The sequence below is a fragment of the Chanodichthys erythropterus genome, chromosome 1 (genome assembly GCF_024489055.1).
Source record: "Chanodichthys erythropterus isolate Z2021 chromosome 1, ASM2448905v1, whole genome shotgun sequence".
Taxonomy (NCBI): domain Eukaryota; kingdom Metazoa; phylum Chordata; class Actinopteri; order Cypriniformes; family Xenocyprididae; genus Chanodichthys; species Chanodichthys erythropterus.
The window spans coordinates 11593685-11620304 of NC_090221.1; the positions used below are offsets into that span (position 1 = coordinate 11593685).

Below are 26620 nucleotides of genomic sequence, written 5' to 3' on the forward strand. Positions count from 1 at the left end.
AAAGTCAATTTCAAAATTACTATTTTTATTTTACACATTAATCATTAGGATCTCTGGGACCCCAAACATAACAACAGTAAAATCAATATCAACTGTTAGGGTTTAAAATGTCCTTTTCATAACCCTGCCATTTCAATTTAATTGTCACTTCACACATTCTTCTCAAACCAAGCATTAATAGGATGGCGTGGTCACTTCGGGAAATGGAATGACCTGTTGTTGGCTGAACAGCCGGCTGCTGGATGACAAGATAACGCAAACAAGTCTAAAGCTAATGGCCTCAATCTTTCATTTTATAAAAGCCCTGTCCTCAGATGATCAATTCTCACCTCAATGTTTCCACGAACACCTCTCAGTCTGTACCAACAGACCTTGTGGCACTGTGCCTATCAGAGAGTCCTTATTTTAACACCTAACAATCCCAAATCCAATCATCCTATATGTTTATTCTTATTTATTCAGGTTAACAATGGATACATATAAAAACAGTGCCACCAGTCCAGTTACATTAAATAATGGCAGCAATTAAAACAGATATAAATACAGATTTAATTCCAGAGAGCTAAGAAGCCATTTTTATCCGGAAATGGGAATGGTACTGTCACCAGTGCCAATGATAGGTTTTGAAGAAGGCATATGGTGGGAAACAAGCTTCTTAACGGGACACACTCTCCAATCCAATCAGGACCATAATCCCACCCACAAAGGTGAAAGTGTGAAAGGGGTCCATCGTGAAAGCATGTGGCACTCAGAGACAGTTAACAAGTTGATTATGTGACAATTTCACTCTCAAACTAAGCTTGAAAACATGAAATTTACCATTTACCATTTCTATTTTTTTATGCAATATTACAGTATCTATTATAAATGATTTATAAATTAATGAGCCCTCATAATCTTTCATCAAAATAACTTCACCTCCCTCTTGCAGCAACATCTCGTCTCTTCTCTGATGATGCGTTTACTGGCGTGAGGGTGGGACAATCTATCACTTACATGACATCACAGCAATAGCAAACCAAAATCATCCAATCAATTCTCAATGGACAAAATCAAATCCCGCCCTACATTCTTTTTCTTGTTTGTGCAGCTGTTTCACACAATATATGTCAAAAGACTGTCGCAACTTCTGTTTCATGATAAAATCATTTAAAATATTAAAATAACCTCCTTTTTTTTTGCACAAATTTACATTTTTTTCTGCATTCAAAACTTGAATGTATTTATTATCCTAAATTAATTATTAACAATAAATAAAAATCTATTCCATTACTTATTTTATAATTCTTTTATTGTCATTTCCTCATCACTAATCATTCTGAATATTCTGACAGCCAGAAAACATGACAACATACTTGATCGCATGTGCGTATGAGTATCCGATGCACAAGGGTTAATCTCGCTGTTGCTTTGCTACTGACCTGCTTAGCAAGGCAAAGCTGCTGACTAAATATGTCCCTTATTACTGATGTCACCTCATTATCTTATTGCACCGCACTGTCCGGTTCTGCCTCAGTGCACAATTAGAGCAGAAACAATGTCCAGAGATCATCTATGCCTCTTTCAAGCCCTTTTTCTTTTATAGTTCTCTCTCTCCTTGACCCATGTCTTCAAGCTCATTGACATGTATTCTACTAGTGCTATCAATCCCCCATCCTCCCCCCAGTCCTACCTTGGCAGGTCTTCAAATCGGGCAGCAACACATAACCCTTAGGGCAGGTGCAGAAGTAAGAGCCCGGAACATTCTCACATCCCAGTGAGCAGCCGTGATTCCACAGGGCGCATTCATTGATATCTAAACACGAAGGAGAGAGTTTTTTTTTTTTTTTTTTCAGACAAATACATTTTGAACAAAAGAAGAAGACAGCTGTGAATTTCTACACCAATTCTACCATGTATCTTAGATGGTACTGTTTCACAAAGGAAACGGAGGCTGTACCTTCACAGTAGTTGCCTTGTTTACTGAGGGAAAAACCATCCCTGCAGTGGCAAGGACCCGTGTCACTGCGACTGGAACACACTTTCACACACTCTCCTGTGTGTCGATTGCAGCCTGCACAAGAACAAACAGCATCTCTTTCCATGCACAGACCACCAATATGTTATAAAGTTGCTCTTTATGTGATGTTTAAGAACTTTTAATTACCTGATTTGATACAAATTGATTATAGGTAGTATGGTGGAATAATTGGAACAATTAATTAATTGTTATAAAATATTATAATGAATATTTAAATGTGCATTATTTCGATATTTTGAATGCAAATACTTATATTTTAATAAAGCAATTAACTCTATTTCCGTGTTTTCACTGTTATACGGTAGGGAGCATCTTTTGAAAATGTACAGAAGCTCTGGATCAAAACACAGGCGAAAATGAAGCAGAAAAAAGCGATAGCATATGTAAGCAGATGCATATGTAAAATAACGGGATCATCAAACATTAAAAAGCATATGAATCAAAACGGCCAAACTTTACTGAATGAAATGTCAAGAGTTAAATCAACTCTGCTCAGAGAACTTTTGGTCCCTCTCTAAATAGTGTTAAAATAACACTGAAGCAGACTTAAAATTAATGAGATAATTAAGCTATTAATTCAGGGATGATTGAACATTAATGATGAACACCTGCTGTTAATAAGCAGAATAACTGCTCCTTTAGTCTTTTGATTTGGCAATGCACAAGTGTTTGCTGCGAAATACTATTGCATTTGCTCAAACACAAATTATTTTAAAAACATAAAAAGGTCAAGAGCCCACCAAAAACAAACCCTGTCCACCACAATGATGGCATAATTTATTGACCAATAAAACACCAACATTTAAACCTCTGTTAATTCTCAATAAAAAAATATTCAGACATGACAGAAATAAAGTCAATATGGTTAGTAATAAGTAAATCATATCTTGAGAGATTTAATGTCTTTTACCTTCAGTTGATTTCAATTAAATGGTTTTGGCTGAAGTTACTTGTAGTTCTTGTGTTTCTCTTTTCTTCTGCTTGTTAACAGCAGGTGTTCATCATTAATGTTCAATCATCCCTTAATTAATAGCTTAATTATCTCATTAACTTTAACTTTGCATCAGTGTTATTTTAACACTATTCAGAGAGGGACCAAATGTTATCTGAGCAGAGTTGATTTAACTGTACATTTAGTTTTAGACTGCTTTTATTTAACATTCACTTAAAGTAATTATCACATGGATGACTGGAATACTTATTCTTATGGGTCATTCATCACAGTTTGATTATAGATAGAAGGGTGGGATAATTGTAACAATTACAAATAACTTAAGTAATAATTAAATATGTTTTGTTTAGATATTTTGCATGCAAATCCAGCATATTTTATTAAAGCAATTAAGATTATGTGTAAATTTATTACCAACCTGGATTAAATGGAGTTGGAACTTCCACCACTGGCTGATTGATGGGATGTACCACTTTGACATCAGCAGGGGGGTGCGGCATCCTTTTGGAATTGACGTTCTCCCCTCGGCCCCCTGTGTACTTGTTTACTCGTGTTATTCTTTTTGACTTAAAGTCTGTTAGGTACACATAATCCAGGAAAATCGTCATCCTTAGAGCCTGTGGTCTAGAGGTAGAGCGGGGAGGACATCTTTACTGTAAAAATACTTATTTCTTTAGTAGAAAAATAGACTATAATTTGTGAAAAGTTTATTTTTTTCTTCTTTTAATTATCACTGGATATTGTATATTTAATTGAACATGCTCATTTCCTATATATTTACATTTAGATTTAGTCTTTTAACACTCACTTAAAGCAATTATTACATGGATGGCTTGACTACTTGATTCTGATTGGTCAGCTGCCACATTTTGAATTCAAATATTATTACATAATGACTGCAAAACTATACAAATGACTGCTGTCTGAGGAAAACTATTTCCTAAATAGTTAGGAAATCAGAGGAGAACTGGCCCCTCAACTGAGCCTGGTTTCTCTCAAGGTTTTTTTTCTCCATTCTGTCACCCAGTGGATTTTGGGTTCCTTGCCTCTGTCGCATCTGGCTTGCTTCGTTGGGGACGCTTAATATTTAAAAAATAATATTGCCTGCACTGGCACTATTGGATAATAACTGAACTGAGACTGTATTTCTGCAAAAATGCTTTATAGATTAAACTAATTTAGTAATTGAAAATCTTTAAAACTGAACTGAATCAACACTGAACTGACTTCAGCTGGCACTATTTTCTTTTTAGTGCTGCTTTACAGTTGATATGAACTATGTTCGCGTCATTAAATCATTTTCTTGTTATCACTGTAATGCTGCTTTGAAACAATCTGTATAAAGTACTATATAAATATCTCTGCAGTAAGGGAGATCATTTACTTTCAAGCTATATCGCAAAATAATCCCTGAAGGGTGATAAAGAGCTATTTATTACTTACTTACTAAATGAATCAATGAATGAATGAACAAACATGTAAGGTGTACATTATCCTTTAGATAAAGAATGGATAATTTTACCTAAAGGGCTGATTAAAGACGTTGATAATGTTGCCATCATAGTTGCAGGAGCCCATTGCAGTGAGCCCTCCTTGGCCTTGCTGAACCCAGAACAGTCTCCTGTCCCGGTGGTCTATAGCCAGAACCTTCAGTCTGTCTGCAACTTTCAGCACTGTTGCCTTCTTCCCACCTGTCACGTCTGAACGCTGGATACTGGGAGTCACCCCATCTGACAACCAGAAAATATATCTGGAAAAAAGTTGTACATATCAGTCTAGCATTGTTATACATCATTTGCATAGATCATATCGCATCTCTGTAACTTACTGTAAAGGACTCATTTAGATTAATTCAGATTTTATGCCCCTGTTAAACAATGGCACCAAAATAAACGTAAAGTGAAAAAATCTTTCGGTTTTTAAGATATAATTATAAATTATTGATGCACAATATATTGCTATAGGAATGTCTATTTAACACGTTTAACTTAATTAATTAGTTATGGGGGGAAAAAATGCCCCACCCCAGACCTACATACTTCATCTTACATTTCATACAGTTGATTGATGACAAACATGAAGCAGGACAACAGCTCACTGCGTGATGGAGCCTATAATACAGTTAGAATGCCCCTAAAATTCAAGATATTGAGGCAAAAATGCCCCCATATAAGTCTCATATTTATATCAAGACATAGTTAAGCAATATCACATGAGTAACAAGTGCAAAATCACACAAGTACTGTTTTTGTCCCAAATACCACGAGCGCAAATGTGATATTGATTTTATACAACAGTTCAATAAACACAAAGTAAATTTTGTGTTATTTTTGACACAATATTGTCTTCTTTTGCTCAATATTACCAACAAAAATATTACCTATAAAGCCAGAGCAGAACTGTTGTGTGCCTCCGACCAATACACAGCAGTGTTTTCCTTTCTGAATGAATCTGTGTTTTGAGCGAATCACATTTTGAGCAAATCAAGGGAATCAAAAAATAAAAAAATAAATAAAAAAATAAAAAAATTTAGCCATTTACTTAATTCCTGAATGAATCAGCTGTTCGAACAAATCGAATGAATGAATGACTCAAAGACTTGCAGTTTTAGTTTCTTATTTAGAGTATAATTTCTTAAAAAAAAAAAAAAAAAAAAAAAAAAAAAAATATTTCCATATTAATAAAAGAACATTAAAGGTTGTTCACCCATAAATTAAACTTCTGCCATAATTTACCCTCATGGTCGTTGAAGCCTAAAAGTTTATGTGTAGCCTAATCAATTCTATGTTGAATCAATTTTTTTATTTTTTTATTTTTTTTATTATTGTCATTTAACACAATAATGACTAAGTTATCTTTTGGGGGTAATTTCCCAGCCAAATTTGATGTGCGATTAATTTGTGACTAATTAGATTAATTAATCGACACATTGTGTAATTAATTAGATTAAAAACTTGAATCACATGACAGTCCTAATTGCTACCATATCACTTATCGGCTGAATATATTAATATTATATCAGTGTAAATTGTATATTTAATTGAACATGCTCATTACCTCTATTATTTAGATTTAGTTTGCAGTCACACTCACATAATGTTTAATACTGTTAAATGTAATCTTTAAAAAATCTCTAAATGAATATCCATTTTTTTTATATTTTGTACATTATAATGTTGTGATGCATAAATTCACTTAAAATCACTGAAAAATTTTAATATAAGCCATAACATGAAAAAAAAGTATCTGCATATCAGACATTTATATCGCTGCATCCCTAATATAAATATGACATATAATATATAATATAAATATTATATAAACAGTATTTTTAAGTTTTAATATATAAATTAAATGATCCATTGTGCATCAATGCAAATACTGAAGTACGACTGAAAAAAATATGAATATCAAATAATATATTTAAACCAAAATGGTTGCTTTATTAACACTTGATTATCTCTTCAGACTAGTCCTTTGACTGAGAAGTGAGGTCAGTGTGCATCTGTAGAATGCTGTTGGAGACACCCTGTTAAAACTGCACCTATGTGCCAGCCATGTTCGAAAGAATGTGAACGTCTGAATGCTCCAACATTTATAGCTAGCAAGCAAACTAGGATTTGAGCAACACAGTCCAGAAAAGAACTGTGAAAATGACAAAGTCTTTAGTCATCCTCACTCTCCCCGAGAGTCACACTACTGAGAGAACAGAGTAAAAAATGTAAAACATGTTGTTGTGGGTAACAGGTCTGACCTATTGCTCCACAAGCTCAATATGCTAACAACTTTATTGCCATTGATGTTTTTTTTAAATACAAAATAAAATATTTTTAATATTTGTTTAAAAATAAAAAATGTATTTAATGCTATTGTTGCTAATATTGTGCATTTTAATTTGGAAAGATCAACCTGAAATGAGTAAATTATTCCAATTCTTGCATTTTTCTTTTCCACGAATGATATCATATTTTTACCTCTCATTTGGATCAACAACAACACTTTTAGGCTGAGAAAGGTCTCTCAAGACAGTCTTTTCATTCCTCCCATCTGTGTCCATTCTGTGTATCGTTCCTTTATCTGCATTGCTCCAGAGGACTGAGTTTTCAATCCAGTTCACAGCCAGACCTGTGATTCTTTTCACTGATGAGAGAAGTTTCTGAAAGAATAAACCAAAGGCTTGGAACAGGCTACAAACAATCACTGTTGACATTTAAAATGAAAATACTGTATTTATAGTATTTTTACTGTATATGTAAAAAATCTAATAAATAGTACCTGTCTGCCTGTTCCATCCAGTCCTGCCCTGTTGATTTGTCCTGCATGTGTGTCAGCCCAAAACATTGTCCCCTCACTTAAATGGAAGTCTAACAAGATAGACCTTCCCACCCTAGATGCAATTCTTCTCTGGTCCCCACCATCAAGGTTCATCCTCTGGATGCCATTTCCAAGGCCAAGTAACAGATAAGGCTCAGGATCTTTGAAGACACAAATACAAGCTCTGACAAACCTAATCAAAACGATACAGACTGAATGCAGTGAACACAGACATCATCTCTAATTTGATTCTCTTTTGAAGTTAACCATTTTAACAAGTTTGTGTACACATCTTATTTTCCTGTTCAAAACTCAATTCAAATCAAACTAATACAAAATCCAATCTTAAAGGTGCCCTCGAACTAAAAATTGAATTTATCTTGGCATAGTCAAATAACTAGAGTTCAGTACATGGAAAAGACATACAGTGAGTCTCAAACTCCATTGTTTCCTCCTTCTTATATAAATCTCATTTGTTTAAAAGACCTCCGAAGAACAGGCGAATCTCAACATAACACCGACTGTTAACGTTACCAAAGACTATAAAATAACAAAGACGTGTCACTGGTATTGTTTTGAATGAATGTGAGAAAGTGTAACGCGCGATATGGCGGAATAAGTCCCGCCTTCTAAATAAGAGCCAATAGCCGATTGGTAAAGTCACGCGTCACTTCAGCGGCCGTTAGAATCACCGGTTTCTATAGAAACAGTCAGACGCGCGCCTCCGCGCATTTAGGTCTGTGCATATGCATTAGCTTGATCCAGCCTGAATTTTTTTTTTTTTTTTTTTGTCATGATTCGAGCGTTTAGAAACTAAATTTATGAGTTAACTAACTAAATGATGTTGTTAGATTTCATTGGTGATTTCAAATATGAAATTTAATCGTAAGGTTGGCAAACAGTTTTGGAGAATTTGATGTTTCCCCATTCAAAGAGATGCATGATGCCCAGGATGCGCAAGAGGCGTTTCAAAGATGGCCGCCGAGTGAAATGACTTGTCTTAAAGGGACTTTGCTGTTATGTAACAATCGGGGTATACGCCCCCAATATTTGCATATGCCAGCCCATGATCGAGGCATTACACAAGGGCAGGACGTCTGGATGTGCACAGCTGAATCATCAGACTAGGTAAGCAAGCAAGAACAATAGCGAAAAATGGCAGATGGAGCAATAATAACTGACATGATACATGATAACATGATATTTTTAGTGATATTTGTAAACTGTCTTTCTAAATGTTTCGTTAGCATATTGCTAATGTACTGTTAAATGTGGTTAAAGTTAGCATCGTTTCTTACTGTATTCACGGAGACAAGAGTCGTCGCTATTTTAATTATTAAACACTTGCAGTCTGTATAATTCATAAACACAACTTCATTCTTTATAAATCTCTCCAACAGTGTAGCATTAGCCGTTAGCCATGGAGCATAGCCTCAAACTCATACAGAATCAAATGTAAACAATATAATAGTATACAATACTCACATAATCTGACGCATGCATGCCGCATGCATGACGAACACTTTGTAAAGATGCATTTTGAGGGTTATATTAGCTGTGTGAACTTTGTTTATGCACTGTTTAAGGCAAGCGCAAGCTCCAGGGCAGAGAGCGCGCGATTTAAAAGGACTGCATCCTGAATCGGCGCATTTCTAATTATGCCCCAAAATAGGCAGTTAAAAAAAATGAATTAATTTAAAAAAATCTTTGGGGTATTTTGAGCTGAAACTTCACAGACACATTCAGGGGACATATTATATTATATCTTGTAAAAAAACATTCGATGGCACCTTTAAATTAAACAGCATGGCCACAAATAATATATTTACAATATCAATATTGTTGACTAATAAGAAGCAATTTGGCAATAATGGTAAAACATGATTTACAAAAGCGAGATATGCTTACAGATTTTTGTTCTTTCTGGGACACCATTTCTATCAGCCAATCACAGCCCTCTGATCTTTGGGGTGGGGTAAGAGGTTGAGGTCAAGGCTCTGATTGGTTGGTAGGAATGTTGGTCCAGAAACAATAAAGGATGTAGACTTTTTTTATCCTCACAAAAAGGACTCATGTCTCCTGCTGTCAAAATTAACACATGCAATTTTTTTTGCTTTTTTCATTTTAATGCAGCATCTGTTTTTTTTTTCTGTCATTCTTTGTTGCGCTACAGTATATGATCACATTGTCTGTGAAATGTCTATCTGTGAACAAACATGCACACAGATTGCCGCTTCAGAGCACAAGCTTGAGTTCTCTTTCGCGCTTGAATGGACAAAAGCACACAGAATTGTCAAAATTTCTGTTTCGTCAAGTATCATTGTAAGCACAGTCCTAAATGCGGTAAAAGTGTAAAATGACGTAAAGAGTTAATAGGATGTGTGTATCAGATCCGTGTCATGCGTCAGGTCTTGTCAGGTCTTGTCCGGTCCTAATAAACCTGCTGTTGTTTGTCATTAATGTTAACCAAAGAACATCAGACAAAGAGAAAATTACTCGCTTCTCTCGATTGAATAACTTTTGTAACTTTAATAAGGATTAATTCAATTTATAATTTATTCTGTGAAGTCTATGTAGTGTTTGATTATTCAATTTCTGTACCTGTTAGTCCTACCTGAAAATCTTGAAGCTGATTGCAAGGTTACATGGTTCAGGGCAGGTAAAAATAAATAAAACCTTAGCATGGGCTCTTTTATATTAAAGGCACAGCTAAGTGTGATATTTATTATAAAGGGTCTATATAAAGATTGTTTTAAGTTCCCTTAAAGGTACAATATGTAAAATTTTTGCAGTAAAATATCCAAAAACCACTAGGCTAGTGTTATATATTTTGTCCAGCTGATTACTAACATTATCTCTAATGTTTTCAACTACTTGTAAATCATGAGAAAATTCCCCATTCTAAACAGTGACACGGGGCAGTGCAGTCGCCTGTCAATGACGTCAGTTACCCTTTGTTACCGCCTTTACTGACGTAGAAACCACATAACAACAGTGCCGTGGACAAATACGGAAGTAGTGTCTAGCGTCCAGCAAACCAGCTTGCTTCAAGCAGTTCCTTGTTTACTTATTGCACATTTTATGGTGGATTGTGTTACTTATTTATGGAACATAATTACTGTTTACCATCTGCCGCTGGTTCTGTCGACAAGGACAGCTCCTGTAAACTCATGACCGGAAAAGCGGCAGCGGCGCCGGCGACTGTGTCATAATAAAAGTCCCGTTGCTCGTGAGGCGTGTGTTGATCAATCGCTCCAGCTCCTCGTTCAGCTCCCGCAACACTCGGTCCTGCTCTGCTTCATACTACAGTAACGTTAATAATCGCATCCACGAACATGAGTTCTTCCAGACTCCAATCCCTATTCTTTTGCACTGTCCGTTGAGATGGAGACCACATGTCCCAAGTTTCCGCTCTAAAACTTGGCGTCATCAAACTACGCCTTACCTTCACTGTGGAGTCGTGAATGCGGATTGACAACAGACCCGGAAGAGAATACAATGCTGAATAAAGTTGTAGTTTTTGTTATTTTTGGACCAAAATGTATTTTCGATGCTTCAAAAAATTCGAACTGACCCTCTGATGTCACATGGACTACTTTGATGATGTTTTTATTACTTTTCTGGACATGGACAGTATACCGTACATACATTTTCAATGGAGGGACAGAAAGCCCTCAGACTAAATCTAAAATATCTTAAACTCTGTTCCGAAGATGAACGGAGGTCTTACGGGTTTGGAACAACATGAGGGTAAGTCATTAATGACATAATTTTCATTTTGGGTGAACTAACCCTTTAATGCTGCTCTCCATTAAGCACTGCTTTATTTGTTGTTAATATTTGACAACTGTTTTACGATGAATATGTTTAACGATCCACAGTAACATACGGTGATGCAAACTGAACTGATACTCAGAAATATACTGATACTGAAATTTCTCCATTTTAAATTGAAAATATTCTATCATTTAAATGATGTCATTCATGTGATGAGACGAGACTATTTTTTACATTTTTGACATAATAGACATACAAACAAGAGTGAATGTGTGCATATTTTTAAAATAAAATAATATTTGCAAAGAGTTTAAATGGACTACTTCACCACTATAAGCTATAATTAGACCTAGAACTTATTTTAATCTTTTAATCCCTTTTAATATATATACTGTATATAAATGTAACATATTTTCAGATGTGTTAGCCTACAATGTTCTGCAATAAAAGGTAGAGTCATGAACATATTTATTTGTTTAAACAATATAGTGTGTCTAAGTAAATAATATAGGCAAATTTCAGCAGAAATTCAATTCTTACTAAAGTAAGATGGATTAAATATTGATCCTTTGTAGGATTAAATATTGTCTAACAAGTCCATAACCTGATTTAAAACTGTGGTCTGTAAAAATCAAAAATGTTTTCTTTTTTGTTAAAAGATTTACTGATTTTGAATTGGTAAACTGCAAGCTCAAAGTTGAGAGTAAGAAGACTTTTTGATTTTATTGTATTTTAGTGTCTGTATTGACTAAATGAAATTAAATAACTTTAACATGAAACCTCCCTGAAACCTTATGGTGTGACCCTAAAATGAAGCTTTTTGATAAATGAGGCCTGTCGGCTAACAAATACATTCTTTGTTGGTCATAAAATTGCTAATTATTTTCTTTTTATTCCCTACCCACATTAGCACCAATAATGTCATTCAGAATGTGAATTAATGTTGCTTTGTGACAGGTCTTTTCATGCTTTAATGGGGAGAGGTTCACATCTATCTCACAGATGCCTGTAGAAATAAAGCATCTGTATCCTAGCAACACACCACAGTGGAGGCCTTCAAACTTGTTTGAGTGGATTTCACAAACACTCAGCCATGTTGCTAGGATATGTATAGAGACAAATAACAGAAAAAGATTATGTTTTGGTTACAATCAATAGTCACTAATTTACAACAACATTTGAGATGAGTATATTAAAGCAACTGAATTCTTATGTTCTAGTCAAACACATCAAGCAAAGTTTTTTTTTTAAAGGGAGTTTTTCCTTTATATTAAGGATACACTCTGATTTAATAGATATTTAACAGACATGCATACAGTAAATATTATGATTCATGAAGGGAGGGTAAAGTTATTTTCTCACTGCAGCAAAAAACTGGGAAATGTGTCCAAAAACCCTTATGATTTAGTGTTTCCTAAAATGATTTGTTTCCAAATAAGATTTTATCTCTTCATAGACATGTAATGGCCACCCTTTTAAATATTAAAGTAATAGTTCACCCCTAAAAAAAAAATTACAAGTCATCATTTACTCATCCCTATGTCATTCATTCCTGTATGTATAACTTTCATTCTTAGCAGAATGTTTATGGAGCTTTTTTTCCCAACGGCTGGTGACCACATTTAAAGTGCCATAAAAAGCTTTATTTCTAGTCTTTTGAGACCATTTGTATGAAAAACAGAAAAAAATGAGCTGAAAAACGTGCAAATAAATAAAAAATAGAGTCACTTAAGTGTACACTTCAGTAAAAGTGCTCTTTGTAATTAAGTGTCATTTGTAGTTAGAGAACATTTGAAATTATTGTATTATAATAATTTTATGTCATGCTTTAAAAAAGTACCCATATTTTGATGTTGACTAAGTACAGCACATATTATTAAAGTACTTAATAATTTTAACTGTATTGTATTAAATGTAGTTTATCATAAATGCTTGTCAATATATTTGCCAGTATACAGTTTAACCAATAGTTCAACTAATTTCATATAAATTCAAACTATAATACATTTTAATCTTATTGTAAATAACAAGCAATCAAGTGTCCGAAAACATTACATTCAGTTCACACTTATGTATAATTTTTTTAAAGTAATTATTTCCATAATAAGTACTCATATGCAAAAGTGTCTATAATGCATAACCTGTTCATGATACATTCTCACATTTAAAAACTTCAATGAACACATGATGCACTTACCCACACAGCTGAAGTTCCCAGCAGCCCAGGGTCGTCCACCCCAGCATAATGCTCCTTCAGCAGGGCCTGAAGCTCTAGCAGGGCCCCAACTCACCATCCAGAACCACAAGTGAAAGGTGGCCGCTATCGTCCTCCAGAACATAATCCTATCTGTTTCTTCAGGGCTCTCCTCTTAGGTATTTCCTCGATCACTGCACCACAGCATGCAGCCGTAACCCCCACACATCTTACACACACAGCCAACCAGCTTCAACTAAATGACAACCTGGGAGAAAAGACTCCAAAAAGTGCATCTATATCCCAGAGGTGTCCTTTTGGCACAGAGCTGGTTGAAATTGAGAGTCCTGTATGCCGGCCAGATTTGTGTCAGGCACACACATACACACAGAGCCTCAATCTCTCCGGTCCTCCTGCTCTCTAGCTGTTTTGGAAGCAATGTATGAAATTCCTGACAGTCCCATGGTAAATTTGACACATGGTGAGACCAGCAAGTGCTCAGAAGAGGGTTTTCCCTGATGTAAGGGAACTCAAGCAACACAAAAACTACACTTCTACAACTTAAAAGAGTAATACAAGTCACCCTGAGTTCACCTCCTGGCCTTTCTCAGTTGAAGCATGTGATTTAGTAGGAGTGGACACACCTTTTTGTGCTGCTCATGAGTAATGGGATGCTCCCTCACACACACACACACACACACACACACACACACACACACACAAACCATTAAACTAATGTGTTGTTGTGTCTGCATAGTCTCTGTCTGGCCCCCAGAGTGAAGAATCACAGGGGTTGGCGATGGGGGCGGAGCTTGTAAATGCCGCTACACGCAATCTTATTATACGAATAACTGTCATATTGTCACAGGAATTAGAGGCACTGCTCTGGGAAATATGCGGCAGGTACAGGGACAACAGCTGCTCTGTTCTACTTAAGCAGGACAGGAAATGCAGCACAATGTCCGCTCTGATACACACTCACAGGACCTGCAATGACGTCACGCCGGACAGAATTCACTAACTAATTGAACTGACATTTAAACTTGATAGAGATAGACTAGTACTGAAAAAGATAATAATGCTTTTCTGATCACGTAACTAGAGATCAATATTAATGAATTTATGTAATGATTTTACATTTACATTATAGCTTTTTTAAATGTTTTAAAGAAATACCTTATGCACATCAAGGCTGCATTTATTTGATCAAAAATACAGTAAAAACTGTAATATTGTGAATATTGGCCATTTATAATTGTAATATTGGCCATTTATAATTGAGGTTATATGTAAACCTGCATTAGATGATAATTGATCATTGTTCTGTTTTTATCATTGTATCATCATCATATTTTTTTTTCAGCTTCTTGCCTCATAATTTAATAGTCAAAAATTATTTTCATGATTTATCATAACATTTTTTCTTTTATCAAATCAACTTATAATTAATGTAGTTCAGATAACATAATATTTTGAGTTTCTGTTGATTAAACCAATCGCCTTCATTGTATTAACCCAAATTTTAAATCTTTAAAGGTGCCATCGAACGTTTTTTTACAAGATGTAATACAAGTCTAAGCTGTCCCCTGAATGTGTCTGTGAAGTTTCAGCTCAAAATACCCCATAGTTGTTTTTTTTTATTCTTTTTTTTAACTGCCTAATTTGGGGCATAATTAGAAATGCGCCGATTCATGTTGCAGCCCCTTGAAATGCTGACGCTCCCCGCCCACGGAGCTCGCGCTTGCCTTAAACAGTGCATAAACAAAGTTTACACTGCTAACATAACCTTCACAATGGATCTTTACAAAGAGTTCGTCATGCATACTGCATGCGTGCGCTGGATCATGTGAGTATAGTATTTATTTGGATGTTTACATTTGATTCTGAATGGATTTGAGGATGTGCTCCGTGGCTAACGGCTAATGCTACACTGTTGGAGAGATTTATAAAGAATTAAGTTGTTTATGAATTATACAGACTGCAAGTGTTTAATAATGAAAATAGTGACGGCTCTTATCTCCGTGAATACAATAAGAAACGATGGTAACTTTAACCACATTTAACAGTACATTAGCAACATGCTAACGTAACATTTAGAAAGACAAGTTTACAAATATCACTAAAAATATCATGATATCATGGATCATGTCAGTTATTATCGCTCCATCTGCCATTTTTCGCTATTGTTCTTGCTTGCTTACCTAGTCTGATGATTCAGCTGTGCACATCCAGACGTCCTGCCCTTGTGTAATGCTTTAAAAATGAGCTGGAATATGCAAACACTGGGGGCGTACACCCCGACAGTTACGTAACAAATGAGATTTATATAAGAAGGAGGAAACAATGGAGTTTGAGACTCACTGCATGTCATTTCCATGTACTAAACTCTTATTTAACTATGCCAATATAAATTCAATTTTTAATTCTAGGGCAATCAAAAAGGCAATCAAGTAACTTACTTTTTTAAGTTAAACCAACACAATCTCATGACCAATTCATATGTGTTTTACGAGGTTACGTCCTCTCTCGTACAAATTCATCCGATTTGTCTAAACTCCAGTGACGGGAAAGTTTAGGGGTGGGGTTAGGGTTTAGGTTGTTCGTATGAATTCATACGAATTTGGCAACTCATAAAATAAGTACAATTTAGCAAAAAACATACTAATTCATACGAGTGAGGTCGTACGAATTAGCCACCTCGTAAAATACGTACAAATTCCCATGAGATTTGGTTGGTTAAACCAACAATTCTTTTTTACAGTGTAGTATTCAATGTGACCATCTTGAAAACGAGACACAGTATTACATTAAAAACAGTTACACATTTCAAAGCAGGTCTCAGGACTTTGCTGCATTCAGGTCTCATGCTGTGCTGTATACTTTGTGAATGGCCCCTGAAACTAATTTCATGCTAATGGAACAATGTGGGAATACGGATATTTCATTGACATGCATGGCACACATACAGATATAAAACGCATAAACACATATGCTTACACAAACAGTGCACATAAATATGTGTAAAGATAAAGATATAGAGAAACATAGAAAAAGGCAAAAAAAAAAAAAAATCGAGAGAGAACAGCAACATCTGCACCTGTTGCATTTAGAGGAATGCATAATATAATCATTCAAACTAACACACATCACCTCGACTTTATATATTATCCTTGTAACAAAGAAAGTGATTGATTTGATCCTTATCTGACGTACTTGAGAGACTAGCCATTTTAAATGTAAAACTGAAAGAAAGGGAAGCTATCGTAATCTATCTTAAATTTGGTATATTTCATTGCCATTCATCAACTGCATGCACATAAAACCAAAAAAAAAAAAAAAACATACACCTTCAATGGTTTCTAATGAGCAAAAAATCAAACCAAAAAAAAAACATACATTTTAGGCAGTAAAAATGTTTAATAACATTTATCATAAATCTATATAACACTATTTCATCATGTTGGCATACACAATAATACACATTTATGTACACTGCATTTCATAAAAAGAAATACAGAATTGTGTGTGAAGAATATGGCTTTTAAAAATTGGAAATGAGACAGAAAATGCAATGTAGAGTCAAAATAAGTCTTGTAAGGCATTGAGTTTGATAGCATATCAAGAGATAATCTTTTAAAACCGATGTTGCCACAGCTTGTGTGTAGAAAGGATAACACACAAAGCCGATATGCCATACATTAGCACAGGTACTCAGATCTAGAGCTGTCACTCTTGTACGTCATCTGAGAGTCAATGCTTGAGCGTGAGCACAGGAGCATCCTCTCCGACTCCTGAGTCTGCCTTCGTGCCCACAAATCATTCGCCTGCCCGTTCAGAGTCCTTTGTTTCATGGTGAGCGTCTCAAACTTTACGTATGTCTCTTTTGAAAGGTCATCATCTGGTCCATTGTTCCTACTACTGTTTCCTTTACAGTATAGACACAAGATCTTATAGAGCAACACCACAATGAGAGGCACCGCAACTGCGCATGCGATCGCGCTTGCGATCATCAGGACTTTGTTCTGCCCATCGTCTCCGCCGTTATCTAGAGTACTGAAATTCACACATTGCTCTTTCCCAGACACCGAACCCTTAGTAAGCAAACACACTGTGTAGAGCTGGTTAGGCATCAGATACTCCAAAAGCAGCTTCCCTTGACCAACTTCCGTATCAACCGACTCCTTATCGTCTTTCGCATCGTATGGAAAGTAGACCACGGTTAGGGGCGCATCGCTCGGGAAACCTTCAGCGGTCCATAATAAGACCGCAGTGTCACTTGTCTCCTCCACTACCGCAATGTCTTTAAGGTCAGCTTTCTTTTTGAACTTGTCACTCATCATTAAACCTTTGCCGCCCTTACTTTGCTGGACCTTAGTTGGTTTGTCTCCAGCAGGTGGGGACCTCTGAACTCCCTCGCCTGGTCCCAGACTCTTCCTGGTTGGCAGCGGTGGCATTGTGGTCATGGCAGCAGTGGTTGTAAGCACAGGGCTTAAGGAAGTATACAATGGCATCTTAGTCCCTGCAAAAGAAGTCACGGATTGACCATCGGGCAGCTTGGTTATGTTCATCGGTGGGGACTGCGTCGTGGATTGCATCCCATCCACAGACAGGGTAATGGATGCCTCGGCCTTCCCTGCGACATTCTTGGCCTTGCAGAGGTAATCGCCTGCATCCTTAAACATGATATTGTGCAAACTGAGGATGGACCAATGAACCCCCTCACCTGGAGATTGCTGCACAACTACAGAGAGATGAAATGGTGAGTAACATCCTAAACAATAAGTTCATAAGAAAAAGGTGGAAGGATGCTTTATATATTGCTAGAACTAAGTAGGTTCACATTAGATATACCTAATAACCAATATTCCTACTAAATACAGAGATGTAGATCTGATGAAATACATATACTACCATTCATAAGTTAGGTCGGCAAGTTTTTTTAACGGTAAGGCTGCATTTATTTGCATTATTAGGGATGAACCGATATAAAAATTCTTCCAGTAACTGTTTCTTGTTATGGTCTATAACTGATTAATATGGATTTATCAGAATGAATTCATGTATATATTAACATGCAAAAATAATGTTTATATAATGTTTATATTAGGGATGCACCGATATATATATATATATATATATATATATATATATATATATATATATATATATATATATATATATATATATATATATATATATATATATATATATATAAGTTTGGCCAATATGCCTATACTTATTTTCATGTTAGCCAGTCATTAAAATTCTATATTATTTTGTCTAAATAAATAAAACAATAAAACACTAAAAACTAAAATCAATCATTTTAAAATGATACTAATGAATATAGATATCACAAAACTATAATGTATAGTATGAAAACAGGATAATTTTTGCGAGATTTGCTAAAGGTTACATTTAACAGTGTTATTAATTAATATTATTTTAAATGAGCGTTTGATGACAGAAAGGTAATCAAAAATATAAAAAAACAGAAAATGAGTATGAACGATTTATTAACCAATATCAATAACACATTTTTTTTAATCTAATATCGTGCAGTCCTAGGTTACATGCACTTTAGACTAACACAATAATTTCACACTTACATATAATTAATTAGAGTAAAGGTTATGCGTATTTGGCGTGCTGTCCGAGGGGAGGGATCCAAACTCTGAATTTGGCCCGAACCCAGAGTACTTACCCCATCCAAGATTGGGATAGGAATAGTTATAACAGAGGAGATGGGGTGATGGAGAGATGCTGGAAAACTGTCATAGAACAGAGGCAAGTCTGCTGTATATATATATATATATATATATATATCACTTCCTGATGCTAATTGAGTTGATTAACTAAATAAGCTCCTCCCGTGTTAATAAGGTTAATTATCTGAATGTGCTCCTGCCAAACTTTGTTAATAAAACCTCATTTGTTTGTATTTGCATTTATTTCGATCTCCATTAGCTGTGAAAACACAGCTATTCTTCCTGGAGTCGATGCTTCTAACATAGTGCATTTACATGGATATTATGACAAAAGATAACAATAATACAAATTATAGATAAAAGAAAATACACAACAACAACCACAAAACAACAAACAAATACATACTCACAAACACAGGATCTAGTTTATGTTAAAGGTGCCCTAGAACTTTTTTAAAAGATGTAATATATGTCTAAGGTGTCCCCTGAATGTGTCTGTAAAGTTTCAGCTCAAAATACCCAATAGGTTTTTTTTTTTTAATTCATTTTTTTAACCACCTATTTTGGGGCATAATTAGAAATGAGCCGAATCAGGGTGTGTGGCCCTTTAAATCTCGTGCTCCACGCCCCAAGAGCTTGCGCTTGCCTTAAACAACAAAAAAAAAAAGTTCAAACAGCTAATATAAACCTCAAAATGGATCTTTACAAAGTGTTCGTCATGCAGCATGTCTAATCGCGTAAGTACAGTGTTTATTTTGATGTTTACATTTGATTCTGAATGAATTTGAGGATGTGCTCCGTGGCTAACGGCTAATGCTACACTGTTGGAGATTTATAAAGAATGAAGTTGTGTTTATGAATTATACAGACTACAAGAGTTTAAAAATGAAAATAGCGACGGCTCTTGTCTCCGTGAATACAGTAAGAAACTATGGTAACTTTAACCACATTTAACAGTACATTAGCAACATGTTAACGAAACATTTAGAAAGACAATTTACAAATTTCACTAAAAATATCATGTTATCATGAATCATGTCAGTTATTATTGCTCCATCTGCCATTTTTTGCTATTAATGCCTCGATCATGGGCTGGCATATGCAAATATTGGGGGCGTATATATTAATGATCCCGGCTGTTACGTAACAGTCAGTGTTATGTTGAGATTCGCCTGTTCTTCGGAGGTCTTTTAAACAAATGAGATTTATATAAGGAGGAGGAAACAATGGAGTTTGAGACTCACTGTATGTCTTTTCCATGTACTGAATTCTTGTTATTCAACTATGCCGAGGTAAAGGGCTTTAAAGGGCACCTTTAATGTAGTAATAGAGAGATAATATCACTCATTGCGGTTAATAGAGATTCCAATAATACAAAACATTCTATAGAAAATACAATTTTTCCTTCTTGGGTGCTACTGAAGTGAGAGAAGGTGCCTTTTCAGGAGGACTTTAAATTGATATTTACTGTTTGCATTAATAATTTCACTTGGCAAGTTGTTCCAAGAATACATGGATCTGTATTTTACAGTGCTTTTTCCATGATTTGTTTTTACTTTGGGTAATTTGAATCTGCCCTCTGTGGCATGTCTGGTTTCATGATTGTGCTCCTCAGAACTAAAACATAGCTCCTGATAAAGCACATTTGGAAATTTAGTTACTACAATATTTCTTGTCTAATTAAGCAATGAGGCTTCAAATCTCTCCCTTACCTTTAACCAGGATAACATCTAATTTACAGTTATTCTATACAGACATCGAAGAGCACATCGAGCTGCCTTGTTTTGGACCATTTGAAGCGCCTTGATATGAGGAACTGCGGCACAGGACCAAATCTCAGAACAGTAATCTAACTGTGAGAGTACAAGTGTTTTTATGACATCTGCCACCATATTAAGAGGTAACAAAGTTGTTGTTGTTTTTAAAAAAAAAATAAATTCAATTTTGTGTAAAAATATTAGGCCCTGTCCACACAGAGATGAGTTTAGCTGTATACGCATGAGTTTAGCTTGTATCATATAGGAATTTTGTCCAGACGGATCTGGCGTTTTCAGAAGGTGAAACCGCTATTTTTTTAAACTGGGTAAATCAAAGTTTGGGAGGAGCTTGTTCAGATAATTAACCTTATTAACATGGGAGGAGCTTATTCAGTTAATCAGCTCAATTAGCATAAGGAGGTATATATATATATATATATATATATATATATATATATATATATATATATATATATATATATATATACAGCAGAGTTGCCTCTGTTCTATGACAGTTTTTCAGCATCTATATTATTAAAATAAAGCTTTATTTTATTTGCAAGGTTTATGCGCATGCTCCAAGACTTATTATTTGTTTTTAGTGTATCTCTATTGCAGAATTACAGCACCACATAATGATCTGGCATGTATACTGCATCATTTTAAATCGTTTCAGTGGTTTTGTGTGTACGCAGATATTTCTTGAGACGAGGGGAAAAAAAAGATCGGATAGAGTAAGCTCTGGCTTCATGTGGTCGTAGCCTTAGTCCGATTTTAGGCAGTTATTAAGTTGTATTTAATCATACTGTGAGACCTCATACCTGTGTTGTTGAATGCGGATCCATCAGCTCTGGTCCAGGAAAGGGTGGGGGTAGGGAAACCATTGGCGTCACACCGCAAAAGCACATTGCTGCCAAGTGATGAAGTGATCTTAGTGGCTGAAGTCATAACTGATGGCTTGAGGCACTGATCCAGTTCAGCCCGCTGGAACAGAACACCAGCTAAGTTCTCTGGTCCACTGCATAATAGAAACTGATCCATCAACACCACAGGTATACTGGTCATCTTAGATAACTCAATGAGCTTGGAAATCCGACAGTCACAGTACCAAGGATTGTCCTGCAGACCTGCAAATATTGAAAAATAAGAATATGTTTAAGAATGCAATATGTTAATTCTTTGGTAAATAGATCTATCTATCTGATTCCCATGGGAACGCATTAATTGATAAAATGTATACCTTCATTGCAATGTCAAAGTCACTTTAGATAAAACAACAATGCGTAAATGTAAATGCAATGGTGAAGGACATCTCAACATACTGAAATAAAGACCACAGGTTTACTTATTCAACTACTATACTAAAACAGCAGTTTGATGTCATCAAATACGAAAGTTGTAAATCTTTCTGTAAATTCTAAAGCTAGGATGTCTTGTCTGGCTCGCACGCATACATCAGGTGTTGGACATTAACACCACAGTCCACCCATAATTCTGTCTATGTCAGGATGAAGATCAGTTGACTATAAACAAGGAATTAGACGGTCCACTGATGCAACTCAACAGCTGGATAGTGGTAACTGCTAATATCCTGATGATACAGGGTAATGCCCGGTCACATTGAGCTTTTGGTGCTCATCTTTACACTTGTATGGCCTCTGGTGAAAGTACAGAATATGCTGTTGCAATATCACACAAGCAAAAATGCTGTTGTCTAAGTCGAGCCTTAGACAAAACCAGTCACACTGTCTATTCGGACAAACCGACTGTGATTTTGCTTTTAAACAGTACAATAAATAATTTTATATTAAGTAACTTACAATTTAAACACAATACTGCCGATTATATCACCTAAGAAAATTATATCTCCAAGCAAAGCAATAGCGGCATTCTTAAATGAACCAGTTGATTGGATGATTCAATGACTCACTCATTAAGAGGGATTCTGAATTTATTACAGTTTCTAGATATTTCAGAAATACTAAGTGTTGTAGGCTATGCTAGTATGCTGTCCAGAATTCACTTGTGTCATTATTGCACAAATTGGTGAATTGAATGATTCATTAAATCACTTATGAGGACAGTCACTTCCTGAATGTTGCAGTGTTTTTGAAGGAATTGGTTGAATAAATGATTGATTGATTGGTTCATTTGAATAAACACTCTTGTAAAGTCTCTTTTCACCACCTATTGGTGTAAAAATCACTGAAATATCCTCTCCTTAAAGATGGCTGAAGATTTTACATTTATCTGTAAAATCAGTCTGTAATCATTGATTGATTACATTGATTAATTGGGGGTGGGAGAAAATAAGTTCGACTTTTTTCCACTCCCTTTCAAGCAAGTATTACATCTGAAAATATTGTGTGTAGATATGTATATCATAATTGTAATGTGTATATATATATATATATATATATATATATATATATATATATATATATATATATATATATATATATCAACACGATCACACGAAAATGCGTATCAATAGTACGAGTTTGTAATCGTAGAATATATATATATATATACGCGTTTTTTTCGCGTGCATATGATACGCATTTTATGGCGTGTATATGATACGCTCTTGGGTAGGATGGGGGTGGGGGCTTCGTACGTATAATACGCCATAAAGTGCGTATCATATGCACGCGAAAAACTGCGTACCATAAGCACGCCAAAACTCATTTTGGCGTATATATTTTACGAGATTACAAACTCGTACTATTGACACGCATTTTCGTGTGATCGGGCTCATATATATACTATATATATATATATATATATATATATATATATATATATATATATATATATATATATATATATATATATATATATATATGCATAAAATAGAACAGTTTATTTTATTTTTTTTTTTTTTCTTAAAATAAACTTAATCAATCCATGTAGATTGGTCAACCGTGATCAGTGTTGTAGCCTAAAATAAATGAAAACTTTGACAAAACGTTCACCATTACATCATATCAACTACAACAACTACTAAAGTATTCTATACTTTCACCAAGTGTCATACAAGTGTACCCTCACAGTTTTTCGCAAAAACACATGAATCTATCAGACTTTCTCTTCGGCTGGAATCTGTTCTTTAAATGTCACTGAGCAAATACATGAGTCATCCTCTTCTCAGATGAGCTCTTCAAAGAAACTCAAATCTCAAGCTTCAGACACAGCTGGGAGTCCCATTAGAAGATTAGCTTGTACTTAACTTGGGAGAGCCCGTGAAGACACAAGAAAGATTTAGATATTTAAAGATCACACTTGGACTTACTATTAAAGACATGGTGAATAGTGAATAACCTTGCTTTCAGTTTTACATATTGTATGTACAGTATCCATTCAGATTCTTTGCATTTTAGCATTTTAGGAAGAGCTAACTCTTGTAAAAGAAAAATAAAAACTTTAGCATACTTTTAAAAATGTAATTATTACAGAAATAAAAAACTAAATTTTCGGACACTTTATTGATTGCATTTTAAAATTAAATGAAATGTATTATAGCCTGAATGTATAGTACAAGTGGTTGAACTTTTGGTCTGATACTTTAAGACATTAAGTACATTACAAGTGTACATTCAATCACTCTAAAAAACGCTGGGTTAAAAACAACCCAAGTTGGGTTAAATATGGACAAACCCAGCGGGTTGGGTTAAAGGGCACCTATTATGCCCTCTTTCACAAGATGTAATATAAGTCTCTGGTCTGGTCAAGTTTCAGCTTAAAATACCCCACAGATTTGCCCCTATTTGGGTGAGAGCAAAAACATGCCTTTTACTATATTACTATATTGCTGGCTAAAAAAATAAATCCAAAATTGGTTGAAAAAAATGGCTGGGTGAAAACAACCCAATCCCTGGGTTTGTCCATATTTAACCCAGCATTAAGCACACTTCTTTTTTAAAAGGGAAAGCTCATACCAGTAATGTGACTCCTTAAATACAGAGTTTGTTTTGCTGACTCGTTTTATGTCAACAAAGTAATCTAAGGTAATTTAGAATGATAAATTAAGACCCCTTAAAATAAATACTTAAAAAATAATGTAAATGCAAATTGAATAATGCATGTTCAACATCATTTTACATATTTAAGGTGTGTCATCAACATTTTTACCCACCAAGAACAGTCTTTTGCGAAGCATTGGCACTAGGCAGGACGCCTGAAAATGGAGGCCAGATGTCCACCAGGTCAGAAGGGAGGGTAGTTAGCTTGTTACTAGAAATATCTAGGTAGGTGATGTTAACCAGGTAAGGTGCTGCCTCCACAGGAACACTAGTCAAGCGGTTATTGTGCAGGTCCAAGGTCCTCAGACTGGGCATCTCTTTCAGAGACTCCCAGGGAAAGGTAGCGATCATGTTCCCATCCAGCCGTAGCTCATGAAGAACTTTCAGATTGTAGAAACTGCCAGGATCCACAGAGGTGATTGAATTGTACGTTATCCACAGGTAGCGCAACTCTGACAGGTAGTAGAAGGCCTCGGTGGGCACTCGACGCACAGCTGTCTTCTCCACCCGCAGCTTCACCGTGTCCACGGGGACGTTGACTGGAATATCTGACATGTCAGGGTCATTGCATAGAACAGACCTGTGGCAGATGTTTAGAGCAGAGATTAATCACTTTGATCAGTATGAGCCTATGTGTGGTGATGTTCATTGTGGGTTTTTATTAGTCTATATGAGGAATATAGCCTCTTAAGGAAAATTCAAGGAATTATTTTACATGTATAATTACGTTTACACTAGTCTGAGTTGGTTATACCCTCTACAAAACATTCTGATGATTCAAAATGGTTTCCAGTAACATGTGTGAACACACTCTCAAGCTAAGTTCTTAAGATAAACACAAGCTTATACCCCATGTGAATCTATTTTTATTTTTTATTTATTTATGACATGTTAGGATGTTTGAAATCCAATATATTTATTTAAATGTATGTAAGAAAAATTAATATAACTCTATACATTTACATATTTACAATTAAAATTCTTTAACAGACTAATAAATCCAAAACTTAAAAATATCATTGCAACAATGTACAAATAAAACATTTAATTTAGCAACTGCTTCAGATTAAGAAGCTTACATTAGGAAGTAAACAGATTTCCCTTCAGTGCCAGTCCGTCAACACAAGATGAACTGTCACATTTATATACATATGAAATATCTGGCTGTGGTTTAAAAACATTTCTAAAAGTACTTCATTAAAAGCCACAATTAAAACTTATATTGATATTTTTCCAAATGCTACATTAATTTTCAGTTTATTCCAGTACATCCTATTTCTTATACTGTGTCTGCCTACAATTTTTCCTTTACAATTTCTATGATGAACCTAAATTATGACTTTTGCAAGGCTATACATATCTTACACAAAAAAACGTAAAATTTTATTAAACTTTATTATATATGTTTATTCTATTTTTTTTTAATTATTATTATTAACTTGTGTCATTATTATTATAGTAAAATAGTGTCCTTACCTGCTGCCAGTGCCATCGCTGCGTCCGTGGTACACACAAGTGCACTGGGAAGGACAGAAGGGTTGCGCCACGCTCCAGCAGCCCAGGAGAACCTGGGCCACCAGCAGACGATACATCCTTCAGTCAGACGAACCAGCACGGACACACACACTCACACTCACACACATCAGATCCCACTCGATCATCAGTGAACAAAAAGCCCTTTAACAGTCCGCGCCGAGAACGAATAAAAGCAAGAAAAGTGCATTGCCGAATGCATCCTGTTTAGCATGCTAACAGGTGAGAGGGGCGCAGGAAGCTGAGAAGAGTGGGAGGATTGGGAGGTGCTCGGGCTGAGATTAGAAAGAGGATTTCTCAAGGCTGAGTAGGTCACTAAAGTTGAACAGTGTGGGATGGGAAG

The 26620-nt window shown here is 35.3% G+C and overlaps 2 protein-coding genes across 2 annotated transcripts in view; both read right to left on the reverse strand.

The window, feature by feature from the left end:
- Positions 1–13402, reverse strand: part of egf (epidermal growth factor) — a 28064-nt gene extending 14662 nt beyond the window's left edge. Inside the window, exons 1-7 of the mRNA XM_067380145.1 lie at positions 13261–13402; positions 7248–7447; positions 6947–7128; positions 4495–4722; positions 3391–3596; positions 1940–2053; positions 1673–1795 (exon numbers count right to left, since the gene is read on the reverse strand). Of these exons, the coding sequence (XP_067236246.1) occupies positions 1673–1795; positions 1940–2053; positions 3391–3596; positions 4495–4722; positions 6947–7128; positions 7248–7447; positions 13261–13402 (1195 nt within the window). The remainder of the gene's footprint in view (positions 1–1672; positions 1796–1939; positions 2054–3390; positions 3597–4494; positions 4723–6946; positions 7129–7247; positions 7448–13260) is intronic.
- Positions 13403–16955: 3553 nt separating this feature from the next.
- Positions 16956–26336, reverse strand: lrit3a (info leucine-rich repeat, immunoglobulin-like and transmembrane domains 3a). Its single transcript, XM_067380263.1, has 4 exons — positions 26221–26336; positions 24858–25324; positions 21544–21849; positions 16956–17998 (listed from the first exon to the last, which is right to left on the reverse strand). Exons 1-4 carry the CDS (start codon positions 26334–26336, stop codon positions 16956–16958), a joined length of 1932 nt encoding a protein of 643 aa, XP_067236364.1.
- Positions 26337–26620: the final 284 nt, after the last annotated feature.